Source organism: Chelmon rostratus, chromosome 23 (assembly GCF_017976325.1).
Source record: "Chelmon rostratus isolate fCheRos1 chromosome 23, fCheRos1.pri, whole genome shotgun sequence".
Classification (NCBI taxonomy): Eukaryota; Metazoa; Chordata; class Actinopteri; order Chaetodontiformes; family Chaetodontidae; genus Chelmon; species Chelmon rostratus.
The window spans coordinates 5,753,220-5,768,708 of NC_055680.1; the positions used below are offsets into that span (position 1 = coordinate 5,753,220).

At 43.2% G+C, this 15,489-nt stretch overlaps 1 protein-coding gene across 1 annotated transcript in view; it reads left to right on the forward strand.

Annotated features, from left to right (window-relative positions):
- The window catches only part of dnah2 (dynein, axonemal, heavy chain 2), a 212,666-nt gene that overhangs the window by 81,572 nt on the left and 115,605 nt on the right, over nt 1-15,489 (forward strand). The window contains exon 16 of the mRNA XM_041965689.1: nt 843-968. Within this exon, the coding sequence (XP_041821623.1) occupies nt 843-968 (126 nt within the window). The remainder of the gene's footprint in view (nt 1-842; nt 969-15,489) is intronic.

Sequence of the window (15,489 nt, forward strand, 5' to 3'; positions counted from 1 at the left end):
ACTATGGTAATACACGAAAGCTCACCATTTCCCCCTTTGCACCTTTGCAAAAACAGAACCTGTCTCTGCCATCGCTTTATAAAAAAGTGAATCTTAGCTTGCAAACTTTCAATACGTAACTACACCCAGCTTCTCCTCTGACACCCCTCATTTCACCGTAACCCCACCTGCAAGTTGACATGATTACAGGATATACAAAAGTAGTAGTCTTGTGTTTTTGATAGTCTTTGAACATTGAGTGAAATATTTGCATTCCAAGTTTTTGTGGATAACAATACATGTAGACTCAGTGTATTTCTGTCTGTGCATTTCAGAGTGAGGAATATTATGTTTTAAATCAAGCATGTGCCTGCTATAAAAACACACACATATAGACTCTCAAACTGCCAAAATAGGGTTTACGCAAGTACAACAGGCTGGGACATCCTGAGTGGATGTCCACATCCTACACAGACAGACACACACTTCACATGCTCAGCGCACATTATACGCTTCGTGCTGCAATGCAAGCTGGCTGCATGCTTGAATGGATGTATGATTTGAGACCTGTCTTTGAAGTCCACCGAGGCAGGGAATGGGAATTGATGGATTTATGTTTCATGACATGCTTTGCTGGCACACTGCCCTTCTCAGTCACCCTGGCTCATCTCTGGTTTATACTGCAAATTTTAATCCTATTTATCCAAAGCTGACAGCCTTGTATAATTCACCCTTCTCCTTCTACCCTCCTTCTTTGTCTCTCTTGATTCTTCTTTTTCTGTCTCTGTTTGCATGTTTTTATATACTTCCCTACCTCCGTCTCCTTTTATGTCTTCATCCCTCTCTCACTTTCTCCTCCATAGCTCCTGGCTAAGAAGGTGTTCACCCTGTACTCCCTGGCGGTGCTGCAGCTGTCTAAACAGAACCACTCTGATATTTGCCTGTGTGCCCTCACCTCCTTGCTCCGCTGTACTAGAAAGATGAAGAGGGTCAGTCGATCTGTGCTACATGTAATGGGGGTTTGAATACTCGCTACGGGCACATTACAACTTCTGTCAGTATGCATAAGGGTAATAAGGGAGAAAGTTACTAATGCAGTGAAAATAAAGCCAACTTTGACTATTTAATACTCTTGTTTATGATGTGAGAACACACTGATGGAGGCCAGCCTTTAGTAGCCTTTGCAGGATTTGGTCACCAGAACTGTACCAACTCCTTTGTCCCGTTCCTGTGTTGATCTTTTGGTTTAATTTTATTTATAATCAATGAGCTGACAAATCTGCTTGTGTGTCTGGCATGTGGGCTTCATCCATTAATTAAAAATGGACACTCAAAGACAGTTTTTCCTCAACTTTTATATTCCAGAGGCCCCAACCCCCCAAAAGGCATTGCTATTCCCCCTTCTAGCAAAGCATAGGCTGTCATACTTAAACCCCTCATTCATCCTACTTTAGACAGAAATGAAGGTTTAAGGGCTTTTTCAGAGAGATTTGTGCTACTGGGGCTAAAGCTTGTTGGCAATTCCTGGCAAGGTAGTTAGAAAATAGTATAATATTCCTAAAATCTACAATTAGGACACTTGTTACCAGATGGAGAAGACACAGCTCTATACTAAGCTTCTCAACATCATCCAACCCTCAATGTTCTGTCTCATCACCCTATCCTCGATGGCTATAACAAACTCAAAAACCAAAGTACAACATCTTGCTTTCCACATTATAAAAGAATGACACAGTTATATGAACTCAACTGCTCTTATTCCTCTGTGAAACTTCCCATCTTAGTCCCAAAGGGGGCTTGGGTCATCCTGCGGTGCTAATTGTGGAAGAGTGAACAGAGGTGCGAATGAAAGAACACATTCTGAAAGACAGCTCTTTTCCTTGCCTCGTACATCACACCTCACTGCAAAGCTTGAAACTGAAGCAGACAGCTGTATCGTGCTAAGAATTTTGGCTGGGCCATTGTGAAATGTAACAACAGCACAACTGACTTTGATTCGACTTTGCATCATGCAGACTAGTGTTTTGAGTAGGTAATGTTTTAGCCCGAAGGGTTTGCCCAGATATCCTGTAAAGGAAACGAACTACAGCTGCTTTTATCCGTGATCTTATGCTTTTGGTCACTATCCAAATTGTGTTCCCAGAGGTGAGCTCCTCCTTCAGCATCTGCGTGACTGCAGGTAATGTATAAGACTGATGTCATGCTCTTGTGAGTAAATACGCAAGATATGTAAACTTTTGTGCAAACCCTCTCTACCAACCAGCAGGGACATACCACTGTTTATAGGTAAAATGTTGTGTACTTGGTCTTAAAGGTGCCGGCTGTCATCCTACCTGCTTTAGTTTCAACTGCAAACTGTTCCAGTGCACACTGCTGGTCACAGCCTGACAAATCCAGCAGAACAAAGCTGGTGCGGCTTGTTGAGGTCACAAGCCGCACACTCTGCACTCCTCTCCTGTGCATTAAAATCAGCAGAACTGGCGACAGGGGGGCGCCCCAATTCCTCACCTGGTAGATAGGGCGCCCCATGTACAAAGGCTGTGGACCGGCTTCGATTTCAACTCAGATCCTTTTGCTGCATGTCATCCCCACTCTCTTCCCCCTTTCCTGTCTCTCTCCAGCTGCACTATCAATTAAAAGGCAAAAAGCCAGGGAAAAAAGAAAGGAACTGGTGATAAGGCACAGCAGCCATCGAGAATGTACTCGACCTACTGCTGAGGACACAGCTTTCCCTCCAGCTACACAAGGACCAGATGTCTTGGAGCATATTTCCTCATCCACAAAATCTATGGCATGGCCCTGGAAGGGTTTGACTCCACATGTCAGTTGAAACATTATGGATAGTGTGTCCATGCCATAAAAATAATCTATTAGAGCTCAACCAAATATAAAGGAAAAATTGCTAACGTCTGCATCTCCTAAACATACCAACAACACACAAAAACATTCAGATCTCCATTACCAAGCCTTTATTTTGGCTCCACTAGACTGCTAAGCTAACTGTGTAATTCAGAATGCATGCCTCTATCTTACCACGGAAAGGTCTCACAAGCAATTGACACCTGCAGAATGCAGTCTACATTTGCACTTATCACTTACCTGACCTCTTTTTCTCATCTTTTGCCGGTCAAACTCTCAACTCCAGTCCCCCTCTCTGCTTCTGCTTGTCCCCCCGGCTCTGTTGGGAGAGTGCCCGCCCCCACACACCCATACTAGCGTACAAATGCATACGATTGTGCACACTCATTGGTACGGGGAGTTGATGAGGCAGTGAATGTAGATGAAGGCTTGACACCAGGAAAGTGTGTGTCTATCGCCCCACAGGGGATCTTGCTGTGATCAAAAATGTATCAAAGAGGGAATAAAACTTGAAACAGCAAACTTGAAAAGACCTCATCATTTTGTACCTGATCACAAAAGGTTTTCTCCAGGTTTTTGTGGGGCAACAGAAGCCAGTCGTTCACCAATTACAATGGCTGGTTGTCACAGTTTTCAGTTTTTACCCCAAAATATCGCCATTGTTTAAAAGCCTATTAGCTTGCATTTCAAAGTAATATTAGTCATGCAAGCTGCTGTCGACTTTCTCTCTGTGGGGTTGCCCTGATGGCTGATGGGTCTAGGACAAACTTGCATGGGAATAGCAGGCAGTTGCTGTGACTGCATTAGCTGGAATCCGAACCCAAGCTGTGCTGTCATCTCTTGTTTGGTGTCCTGTCTGTCGGCGCTGAAATGCTAATATAGGTGAACCAGCACCTTTAAAACCTCTCTCCTCCTATTACACATGAGCCAAGATCTAGTCAAACAAGGGAAAGTGAAACTATGTTTGGCTCTCTGTTCTCCGAGCCTGCGGTCATGTTAAAGGTACACATTCACCATGAACTAGTTGCTTTTAGCATGCATATTGGCTCTTTACTAGTTATTTTAAAGCACTTATTAATGCTTTATTCTGGGGGTTAGGGGTATTAAAGATTAGGTTATTATTATTCATTACATGAACTGCTAAGCTGAACGCTACTGGCCTGCCACTGTTCAGTCCCCCAAGACCTGTTCCCTGCTGTGGAAACGCCCATTATAGACTATGGCAAGGTAAACTATCTAGGTCAGCAGTCGAGATCAGAATTCCCGCAGTGAGCTAGTGTGTTGTTGCGTTCTGACTGTGTGCCAGTGCTGTTTCCTCTGTGACTGCAAAATACCAAAAAAGGTGAATCATCTTCTGAGAATGTAGATGTAAAATGAACACAGTTCAGATGTAGTTCATGTACCCCAGAGTGGGTCCTGAGAGCTGTCAGCTCTTCATTGTAGCACTAAAATATACATAAACACCTCTTACCGGTACTGTAACTGGAATGCTCAGAAAAAATTTAGACACCGGCGCTGTCACTGCATCTGCTGTCTAACTTTGGTGCCTGTCTCTTTGCCTGTCAACTACATGGTTGTTTCTTTAGCTTGCAGAGGGGTTACGTGTGCCTGAGTGTGTTAATAAACACAGGTGATAACGGATAGATGAATGAATAGCTGTGCATTATCACATGCAGAGCACACACAGGCTAAATTATTTATGCAGCTGTGATGCTGCGTTTTTCATCTCTGCTTCGTTTCTCATCTCTCCATGCTGTGAAAAGCAGATGGCATATTTTGAGGTGGCAGTCATGTGTGCAGAAGGATGGATAGATGGATGGGATAATCTCTCAGTCCACACGTTTTTTTGTCTCTTTCCCTCTCGCCGAATTTAGCCCCTCCCTGCATAGATCACGTTCCTGCTCTGTGTGTGTGTGTCTACGTGCGCTACTTGGAGGATGCAAGAGGGCACGCAGGTTTTGTCCAATCGCTTCTGTACACATTGGTGCAGATGCATGCACTAGTGTGTATGCATCTGTGTTTGTGTGTGTTAGTGCACCCCGGTCCACACAAAGGCCCAGCCAGAGTCCATTGGCTGGGCGGGAGCGCGTGCAGCGTAGTAATGAGGGCGTCATTAGTTTGGCTGGGAGGCTCCTCCACTATTAGCTAATGGATTCTCAGCCATCTGCTCTGACAGGCTCCACTGGTTACTCATTTCCACCTCGATCAGAGTGTGCTACTGGAGACGTCTTTCCTCTCTCTGTGTGGAGGCTCTGGGAGTGGCTGAACCCCTCCTGCTGCGTGGTTGAACTCCTCCTGTCTGTTTATCTGGCTCACTGTCAGACAGCCGGTCTGTCTCTGCGGTCGCTTTTGTACCTCAGTCAGCATCTGCACCATTTCTTCTTTCACGCAGTCTAAATTTTAACACTTTCTTTTTCTTCTCCCTTTTTCTGTTATCCTCTGCTCTCTCTTTGATTTGCTTAACTGATTTCCCTCTTAAGTAGTCTAGGGTGTAAATACTTGAATGTTTAGTTCTCTTTAGTGATATACTGTATTTAGCTGATGTAGCTAACCAGTAATGTTGGCCTTTTGTACATACAGCATCACAGAGACGTTTCAACCACACTTTCTTCTTTTTCAAGGTATGGCCTCGAGAATGTCTCGAATGGTGTGTCTTGACAAAGACCAAGTGTGTTTTAAATGTCTTGTAAAAAGTCATCAAGTGGAGCTCTGTGTTCACTCACCATCTCTGCTGATGTCTCCTATGGACCAAGTCTTAGTAAAGGACATCAGGGGATGTTAAAAGTACGCAGATAGTCAATGGGCCAGCATAAGGTGCAGTGTGGTGGCCAAATAATTATCACAATCACCAAAATCTGCATTTAAAAAAACAAGATTTCTGCCTTAGGGGAAAACAACAAGTTCTTGGAAAAGACAATGTGTGACCTATCTTGTCAGCTTCACTGGGAGCTGACCTCTTTCTTCCACTCGGGCTGGATCCAGAAATAGTTTGTGGGCCTATTGCTGGTGGGTCTCCACAGGACACAAGCTGTAATAGATTTTAAACAGACTGGCTCCCAGGGATAGAGAATAAACTTGCCACCTGGGATCCTTTTTGAAAACGCACATGAAAACCTGGTCTATTTACCTGCTGTGTGAAGTGATGAAATGTAACTACTATGACCTGAAAGTATGTTTAATCAAGTTTGAGGTAGTTGTTCTGTACTTTATACCTCTGTTCACTTTATTTCAGAGGGAAATATTCTACTTTTTACTTCACTACATTTATTGTTACAGCAGTGAAATGCTGGTTAGACATGAGAATCTAATGGTACAGCAGCCAATGGAACATTTTTCTGCAGGGAGTACTCTTACTTTTGAAGCTTTAAGTACATTTTTTCTGATTTTACTTGCATACATTTACTTTAGTTGCATTTCCAATGCAGGACTTCTTCTTCATGCACATTTTTGAAATGCCACAAAACATAAATTGCCAGTTCATTGAATCAAATCATCCTCCTTTCAAACAACACATAGTGACATCTTATACATGTTATACGTATATGTGTCATAAAATGTGGTAAAATATGATCACTGGGATGTCACACAGACAGCAGAACACAATCAGACAATATGCGTCATATTACAATGTATGTACGCTGTCATCATCCGCTCTACCATGCAGATTGGCAGTAGATTACAACTTTCTGTCATTAGCTCGGAGTAAGTGTCTGTCTGTTTGACTAATAGTCTCTATTTGTTTTTATCTGTCTGTATTCCCAATTCCCCCATGATCCTCTGTCTCTTTCATTCTCTCTTACACTGTCCATCCATTTCTCATTTACTATGAATATCACAACATCCATCCCTGCGGGGCTCTTCCAAGAAATTACACACCCTTCGCTTTGACACAGACGTGTTGGAGCATTTATCACACCTATCAGGATGTGTCGTCAACATATGATCACATCCACTGTCTCTCGGGGGGGCCATAGCTCATGCAGCTCCCACACACACATACACACACACACTTAACACACATCATACACAGACTGCCAAACATCCAGATGTATCTGTCAACTTTATGACATTCATCACGCACAGGCATCCACTCTCTCTCTCACACACACACACACACACTTGCATCCACACATATACCACAGATATTACAAATCTTGCCTCTCTCGTGGTTTTCTCTTCCTACTGGTTTAGCATGGCTCCCCTGGGCACAGTAGAACCCTATCCTGTTTAATTGAGTGTATCTCATCATCTGCAGTGGGCTTTCCCTCCTCTAATGAGTTTTAAGAGCTCCTTTGCTTTTTACCACCCTTTGCACTTAAAGGGAGTCTAGCACTGTGCGTGTGTGTGTGAGTGAGAGAGTACTTGTGAGTTTTAAACTGTTCGGGTGGGCTAAGTGAGGGGAATCAAAGCACCAATGCGAATCATCTTGTTGACACGGAGTCTAAGAAAGTCTAAGTGAGAGAGACAGACGAGGAAGTGGCACGCAGTGAGTGACTGAACTTGAAACGAGAACGCACCTCCAGAAGTCATGATAAACACCGGGCGGTGTTGCAGTCAGAGGAAGACAGTTTTTGCACTCTTTCTTCAAAGGAACCTTTTGAAACGGAGTGAAGTGACTGGTTAAAGCCAACATGCGTACGCCACATTTTGAAGATTCTTCTTGTTTTGCAGCAGGTTACCAGTGACTCTTAAACATCTCATTTCCAGTTAAAAACAAGTTCAAATGCGGCTGGAAGGCTTGTGCTACACACCTGTTTTGTCTCTCTCCACTCTCACATAATGTCTCTCCTTCATGCTTTCCTTCACTTCCCTCCCTCTTCCTCTCCCTCTGCTTCTTCTTCGCTGTAATGATGGCCACATATGTCGATCCAGCTTTATCTGGCTGTTTTGTCTCTTTGGGCCCTGAGACAATCAAGTCACACACAGATACACTTGACTGCATGACGGTGACGCCTTGCTGTGTTTTAAATGGACCCCAGAGATATTGTACAGGCAGACGCACGTTATTCATCATGTGGATTCACAGATACACGCACACACAAATAAACACCTTTAAACTGTAATATACATATATGCTTATCCATCAGTCTTGTATGAATCTATAGACACAAACACACTGAAGTGTACTGAGACACATGCCCCTCTCTCGCTCACTTTCTTACAGCCAAACACCCATTGCTGTATTAACTGACAGCTACCACTCACACACACAAACCCTCACACTCCTGTGGATGGAGGATGAGCGTCCTCCGACAGACCGGGAAGGCAGCGCTACTCACCGGTGCTCTGTAGCGACAGTACGTTTGTGACGCTGCGTCAGGCTGAACTATGCCGTGTGCTGTCGCCTCAGCTGGCTGCTGGTACTGGCTGATGCCTCACAGGGCATAAATCACACACACTGTGGTCTAACTCTCCTCATCTCTCCTTGGCCATGATCGCTGTCCCCACTCTCTGTGCCACCCTTGTAGCAACTCCAGGTGCTGGTATAAATAGGGAATGGGGCTCAGAACGGGGGCCGGTGGGGAAAGAGACCAAGTGTGGTAAGTGAGGAAAGATTAACCTTCTTTTCAGAGGGTGTGGGTGTGTGTTTTTATACATCTAGTGTGCATGCCAGGCTAAGTGCTCATCCCTCTCATGTTGTGTTTCACCTGCTTCACCTCTACCTCCATCTTTGTCTCCTCGTTTTCCTTCCTTTTATCTTTGAGCCTTTTATAAGTACTCTTTGCCCTTGCTTTCTCATTCCACACTTGAGAAGTGCATCTCTACATCACATATGCAAAGGGTGTGTGTGTGTGTGTGTGTGTGTGTGTGTGTGTGTGTGTGTGTGTGTGTGTGTGTGTGTGTGTGTGTGTGTGTGTGTGTGTGTGTGTGTGTGTTAGAGAGAGAGTGATGCTCCCTGTGGTTCCTGTTGTAATTCTGTATGCTTTCAGCTTGTTCTAGGTTCCCTGTGTGACTCAACCTCACATGTCTATTTGTGTCTCTTTTCCCCTCTCTCTCTATCTTCTTGCTCCCTACATCTTGCTCTTAGTAGCTCTTCCTTGCTTCCATTCTCTTACAGTTTTTCCTGCATATTTTCTCTCTCCCTCCCTCTCTCTCTCTCTCTCTCCTGCTTTATTTCCCACTCTTAATCTTTTTTCACAGTTCATTTCACATTTCCCCCCCTTGCTTCTCCCTCTGTCCCTCCGTCTTTCTTCCGCATTTCACTCCTCCTCTCACTTTCTCCCTACTTCGCTCCCTCTCTTTCCCCCCATCCTCCTTCCATGCCTGCCATCTCTTCTTTCATTTTCTGACTCAACACCTTGCTCTTTGCATGTCTATTTCTGGTCTCTATCTTCCTCTCCCCATGCCAGCATCACCTCCCCCTGGTTCTCATTATCTGTCTCCCTCTCTTCCTCTCTCCTGCCTCTGTCTCTGCTTAGATACCTTCTATTCCCGAACCTGTCCCACCCACATGTGCATATGTGCACGTGCGCCCACACGCACACACAGATGCACACTTTTAAAAGCGCCGCATCCTTGGACTAGTCATTTTCTTTGTATTCATTTTTTGCTTCTGGGAACATGGGAAACATGCTACACTACTTGTTAAAAGGAAAGACCCATTTCTAAGATATGCTGGAAGCAGTATAATCTTATGAAATTATACACAGAGCACCAAAACATTTTTGAAACTCACATTTTGAATTATTAAAGAAATTAAACTTGCACCAGGTTGTATTTCCATTCTTACACAGTTCACATCATCTGCATATTTTAGGTACCATGCAGTGTCCTTACTTGCCATATTATGTACTCCAGTAACCACGGATTTAAAAAAGCAAACATCTTACAGGAACAGAAGGCAACCTGCCAATAAAGTAGCATCTGTTACTGAAATGTGTTTTTTTTTTCATTTGTTAGCATCCAGTGACATGATCTAAAAAAGACTATGTGTTATTATAAATCTGCAAAGCCTTTGATATTTTTCTCTCTTGCTGCCCTCTGTTCAGCTTTTTTTTTTTTTTACACCATGAACTTGTGTTTTTGTCGCTAATGATCCCCACTCAGAGCAACTTGCAGACAAAGCAGAGCAGATGTTGCTCAGAAAGCTGCTGTTAAATTATGGCACATTATGCTATTTGTCATTCAAACCTTAGCAGCTAACAAACCAAGCCAGTCATGAGTGATATGATCAGACTGCAGCAAACATTTGTGGTGTCTCTACACCTTTGACTTTTTTTTTTTCTCTCCTTGTTTGCACTGCTTTTGTTGGCACATTGTTACCGTGCCCTCATTTCTTTGTCACTTGTGCGGTGTAAGATGCACACCCCCTGCTACCCTCTGTAAAATGGAGCAGATATTCATTAAAAAGCTGCTGTGGAGTTATAATACATTTTGCTTTTTTGTCACACAAATGTTGATCGCTGAAAAACAAGAAAGACATTTGTTATATGATCTGCCAGTAAGGGGCATTTGTGTCATTATGTGTAACAATTACAATTACTTTGTTAGTATTTTGTCTCTGTGCCCTCCGTCCTGTCTAAGCTTATTCACCATTTACTTTTTCCTCTCATTTTTGCCTAGATCCCCAGTGGGGAAATGGAGGCATCGTCTGAACAGGTACGGATGCTAGACAACACAAAGCAGCGTTCACACTGCAGTATGTGTAGTCAAACTGAAACAAACTCACTTGATTCGCGTTGATAAACTCAACTCAGGCTCTTCTTTTTCATACTTTGTGTCATAAAGCAATGACTAGTTGCAGTGTAATAGTAGAGTCAGTGTAAACAGACATGCACCTTACGTTCAAACACATTTATCCAGCCTTTATTGCACACATCTTGTCTTGTCTTGGAAGCCACAGCCTTCCACTCTGTAATCTAAAATTATCTTATCCAAAACTGAATTTTCTTTGTTTCACTATGGACACTGGGATAAGTTTGTTTTTGGCTCAAGACCCACAAGGCTTTTGTTGTCATGACTATTATGATTATATTAAGAGTCTGAGTGGAAAAAAAAGGTCAGAGCAGAAGAGTGGGCTAGTGGTTCAGCGACTGCCTTGTAGGCTGTGCTAGTAAAGCTGCAGTGAAAATGGATTGATTTGATTCAGCACACAACATTGCAGTACCAATATGGTTTTTACTCAGTGTAAGTTGAGCATTCAATGCACACACTGCTACACCATAAAAAATAAGATGGTGTTCATTTTTCTGCTTGCTTGTAGATGCCTCTGCATCTGCCGTAAAGGCTTAGAGATGATGGGATTTTCAATAGGTCCGTGTTGAATTGTGCATGTGTGAAATGCCTGTGGTACAGTGGTAGCCCTTATAGGCCGGCTGAGAGCTCACTTGTCAGAAATTAAATAAACTGGTCCAGATGTCAATTGTAAGGAATTACGACCTCAGTTACCAGCGATGCACACAATAATATGAGAATAGCTGCAGCAGTCAGCTGTTTTCAGTGGGAAAAAAGCTCTGGTAAACCCACAGCACACTATCTCTCCAGCTGAGCAGGCAGACAAAGTTAGCAGTTAGCGAACACAGTAGAGCATTTAGCAGTTGAAGAGCCAGAAATGTCCCTCAGGAGTCGGTGGAGACTAAAACAGAACTAAAAGAGAGTGGAGGTTGGACACAATGGATGCTTATATTGTTCCACATCTACTGGATGTGCTAACAGTGAACAGTTTTCTAACAGGTTTGCCATAACTTTACGAGGCAATAATATGTCATTGTTAGGTTTACAGCTTGTGCCCCCAGGTGGCCAAAACAAATCATGTCACAGGATGTCACATATTTTTAATATGACTGTCTTGACATTCACTTCTGATAAACCTAAAACCGTCACCAAGTTAGTTCTCACTCACAAAGCATTTTTTTTTTGGTGCCCACATATCGCAGTGGAAAATAATTTCCAAATTAAAGCGAAAACTGCTGACACAGCTCTGTAGACATCTAACACTCGTCTGGTGCACACTGACACTTAAGAAATGGATGCGCACTACAGTGTTGAAATGGAAAATGGACACAGTGCTCTTTCTATCTGTAGAGAACATTAAGAAACATAACAACAGAACTTTTCCTGGTCTTGACCCAATACTAAAAAAGAGGTGGGAGCTCCAGTGTGTCAGAGAGGAGAGCAGAGTTCAAACAGAGATATGTTCATACCGGTTTATTGTGAGCCAATAGTGCTGTGGGGAACATAGTGTGACATTTGAGAAAGAGAGAGCGAAGATCTAGGAGCTCTTCTGAAAAGATTAAGAGATTTTGAGAAAGGTGGAAAGAGGCAGACAGAGAGATAGATTGAGATAGAAGTGGCATGTCGACCGAAATTGGAAGTGAAGTATCTGCAGTACTGTGGACACACACGCGCACACACACACACACACACCATAACCATCTAACAATGAGGTGGAGAGTGTGTGGAGGGGATACATCTTTCATGCAGCTGTGTCCTGTTACCCATCGGAGCTATATGCCCCCTCCCACTCTCTTTCTCTCTAAACTGTGTCTCCGTTTAGCCCTCACACGTCATTAGCTGGAAACCCCGTTGCTTTCTCCCGAGTCCTTCCTTTCTTAGCAGCCGCTCTCTCTGCCCAAACTCAGCTCCCCCCTACTGGACAGAGAGGGGGAGAGTAGTGGGAGGTTGGTGAGTCAGAGGCAGGTGTCTGACAGCCGGCCAGAAAGCTCAAGAAATTTCTCACCCACTACCTCCTGTGTTTCCTTCCCATCCACTTTGCTCTCTGTGGTCTGTTGAGGCCCAGTGCTGCTCACTGGAGATACCAAGACCCACAGTGGAGGGCCAAATCCCCCCATCTCTCTTCCTCTCCTGCTCTTTCTGTCGTCCCAGCACTTATTCTCCTCTTCTTTTCTCCTCTGCTCTCATTCTCCATGACCCAGACATTTTCATTTTCTTTTTATGCACCTAAACATTTCTCTCTCCTTTCCCTTTCTCTTTAACCTCCCTCCCAGCCAGAGTTTCCACTGCAGGCCAGGCTTCTCAACCAGCACAGTGCTGGCACACAGCGCTCTCCTGCTGGGACGCCACTCACACACACACATATGTTGCTATGGCCAAATATGCACACTTGCACAGATAACTCTATATACAGATGCACACAGACTCAAAAACACACAACAAGGCAAGAGCCCACTGAAAAAAAAAGTGTTGTTTGTTTATTCGCCTTGCTCTTGTTTCATGTGCATTTTTTTTTTCATCAAGCATTCGTCGGGTCTCGTTCACCTCTGGGACAGCAGTTCAAATCTCTCTGTTCCCTCTTTTTTCAGTTTGTTTGGTCGAGATTCTTTGAGCCGCTATCAGATTTGTTTGTGGTACCTGGCTGCTGTTGATGGTGTATTCTGACTCTAATGTATCTATTCTCACCGTGTTTGCTGCCCTTTTTCCTCCCGTTCACACAGTCCACACTCACCGTGATGCACACACATGGACACAGTAAACAGTAGAAACAGATTCAGTCCATCTATAAATATATAGATCTTTGCCAAGCCCTGCTTCTTTTTATTATTTATTATGACATTTATTGGATTTTCCAGGATTTTACAGCATTTCTATCAAAGACAAGTACAATTGCATTTTCTAATGTTCCATCAAGAATGAAGACAATAATAAAGATCTTCATAATAATATTATAAAGTGGTCACAGACCCCTCTGGGCCCTGAACAATAACACACATGCTCCTACCAGCAGGCAAACAGGCAGACTGGAAAGCAATGAAAACTCTCAGTAATGAGGGTCTTCAAGAGCACATTAATGTTGTACCTCTACTCATTAAAACAAAAAGGAAAAATGAAGAAAAGCTCACATTGCCACACAGTACTCTTCCACAATTCATTTGTTCAGTAGGAATATCTGATTTCTATTCTTGTTGTATTTGAGAAAAGGCCCCAGACCTTGACAAATGCATTGTACCTTCCATGGAGAGACAGTCTTGTTTTCTCCATCTTAAGAAAGTATAACACATCCCAAATCCAGTGGGTATGAGACGGGGTGCAGGAGATTTCCACTTCATCAGTATCATTCTCTTAGCCAGTAAAGTGGTGAAGGCGATCACATTCTTGTGGGATAAAGAGAAAGAGGGTAAAGAAACTGACACCCAGTGGAGTGCACTTAAAGGGTTAGGGTCAAAGTGTTTAAAATTGTGGTCATCGTTTCACCAACGGTTACAAGTATTTCTAGTTTGGTGAGGATAGACAGAGAAGGGTTGGTAAGAAATAAGAGTAAATCATCAGCGCACATGGAGGCATTTATTTTTACTCCATTCCAATGTGTGTCAAAGACATGCCAGACACTCTTCTCCTGTATCTATTCAAGGTCTACATTCATCCGAGCTCACATCTAGACATAGCAGTGTCATCCTGTCTTGCTAAATGAATATTTTGCTCTACACACATTTCATTCCTCCACCTTTGCTTGTCATCCTCCTAATTTTTAGTACCATCATCACCAATACTGAGTTGGTCTACCAAGAAAAAAGAAAATGTACAGTGGTTGTAACGTCAGCCTTTTCTTCCTGTGTGTGCCTCAAATCATGCCATTAGGACTTATATTACAGTGAATGCTGGTTGAAGCAGATGTTTGAAATGTCTGCACGGTAATGGAATTAGATGTCCTCAGAATGTAGTCAGTAAAAAAAACTCACTACTTACAATGCTAAAAATATTCATATGTGCTTGCTTCAGTGAAGCACATGCATTTTCTCTTTTTGGTGCGATTGTAGAATCACATCTATGTTTTAGCTGTAGAGTGGACACTTATTCTTACAACATCAGGTCAATTCAACCTTTTTATACCTTTCAAAATATTCAGAACTCAACTTTTAAATAATTGCTATGAATGAGAAGAACGTTCAGATCCACCTTCCACTGAACCCTAAAACTGAGGACATTTCCTCAATGACACACACACAGTATAAATTGCTGCCATATTGCTAGATATATTGCACCCACATGCAAATGCATTGTTAAATAAGTGACATACTTTCTTGAAATTGTTGTGAACCATGCAATACAAGGCGGTGGGTATCAGTCAAGAAAAACCCAGCTGCTTTTTTATGTACCAACAAGTGGAAACTTGTAAATAGATAGAGGCTGAGTATGTTTATTGATGCTTTCTCTGTTTCTGCAACACTCAGATCACAGGACTTTGGTCCAGTGTAACCTCAATTCACCCCTTAAAAATCCCTGAACCCTGCAGAAATGCTGCCAGACTCATCAGGCTTTCTGAGCAGAACAAATCTGAAACCAAAGTACTGAATATGGGTGGGGTCGGCAAGCGATAGAGAGAAAATGTTTTTTTTTCTTTTACAATACTATGTTTGTCTCAAATTGAATGTGTTCAATGTGTTCTGGTCTGCGTCACTGCTATGAAGCTCCACTATTGGCCCTGGAGGGAGCAGACAGATATGTGCTACCTTTGTGACAAATGGGGGACTATTCTATGATGGTTCCCATAACACGGTCAAGTGTGCTGTGCCCAGTGCACTGAGGTCTGCCACACCTTTGCTGTCAGAGTGTTTACATGTGCCAACACGCAACCAGGACAGCCTAAAAATCTGATCGAAACCATTACACCAGAGCAAAAAAAATGTGAAAACACAATCTGTAGCTTTTGTGCACACACACACACACACACACACACACACACAACCATCCATT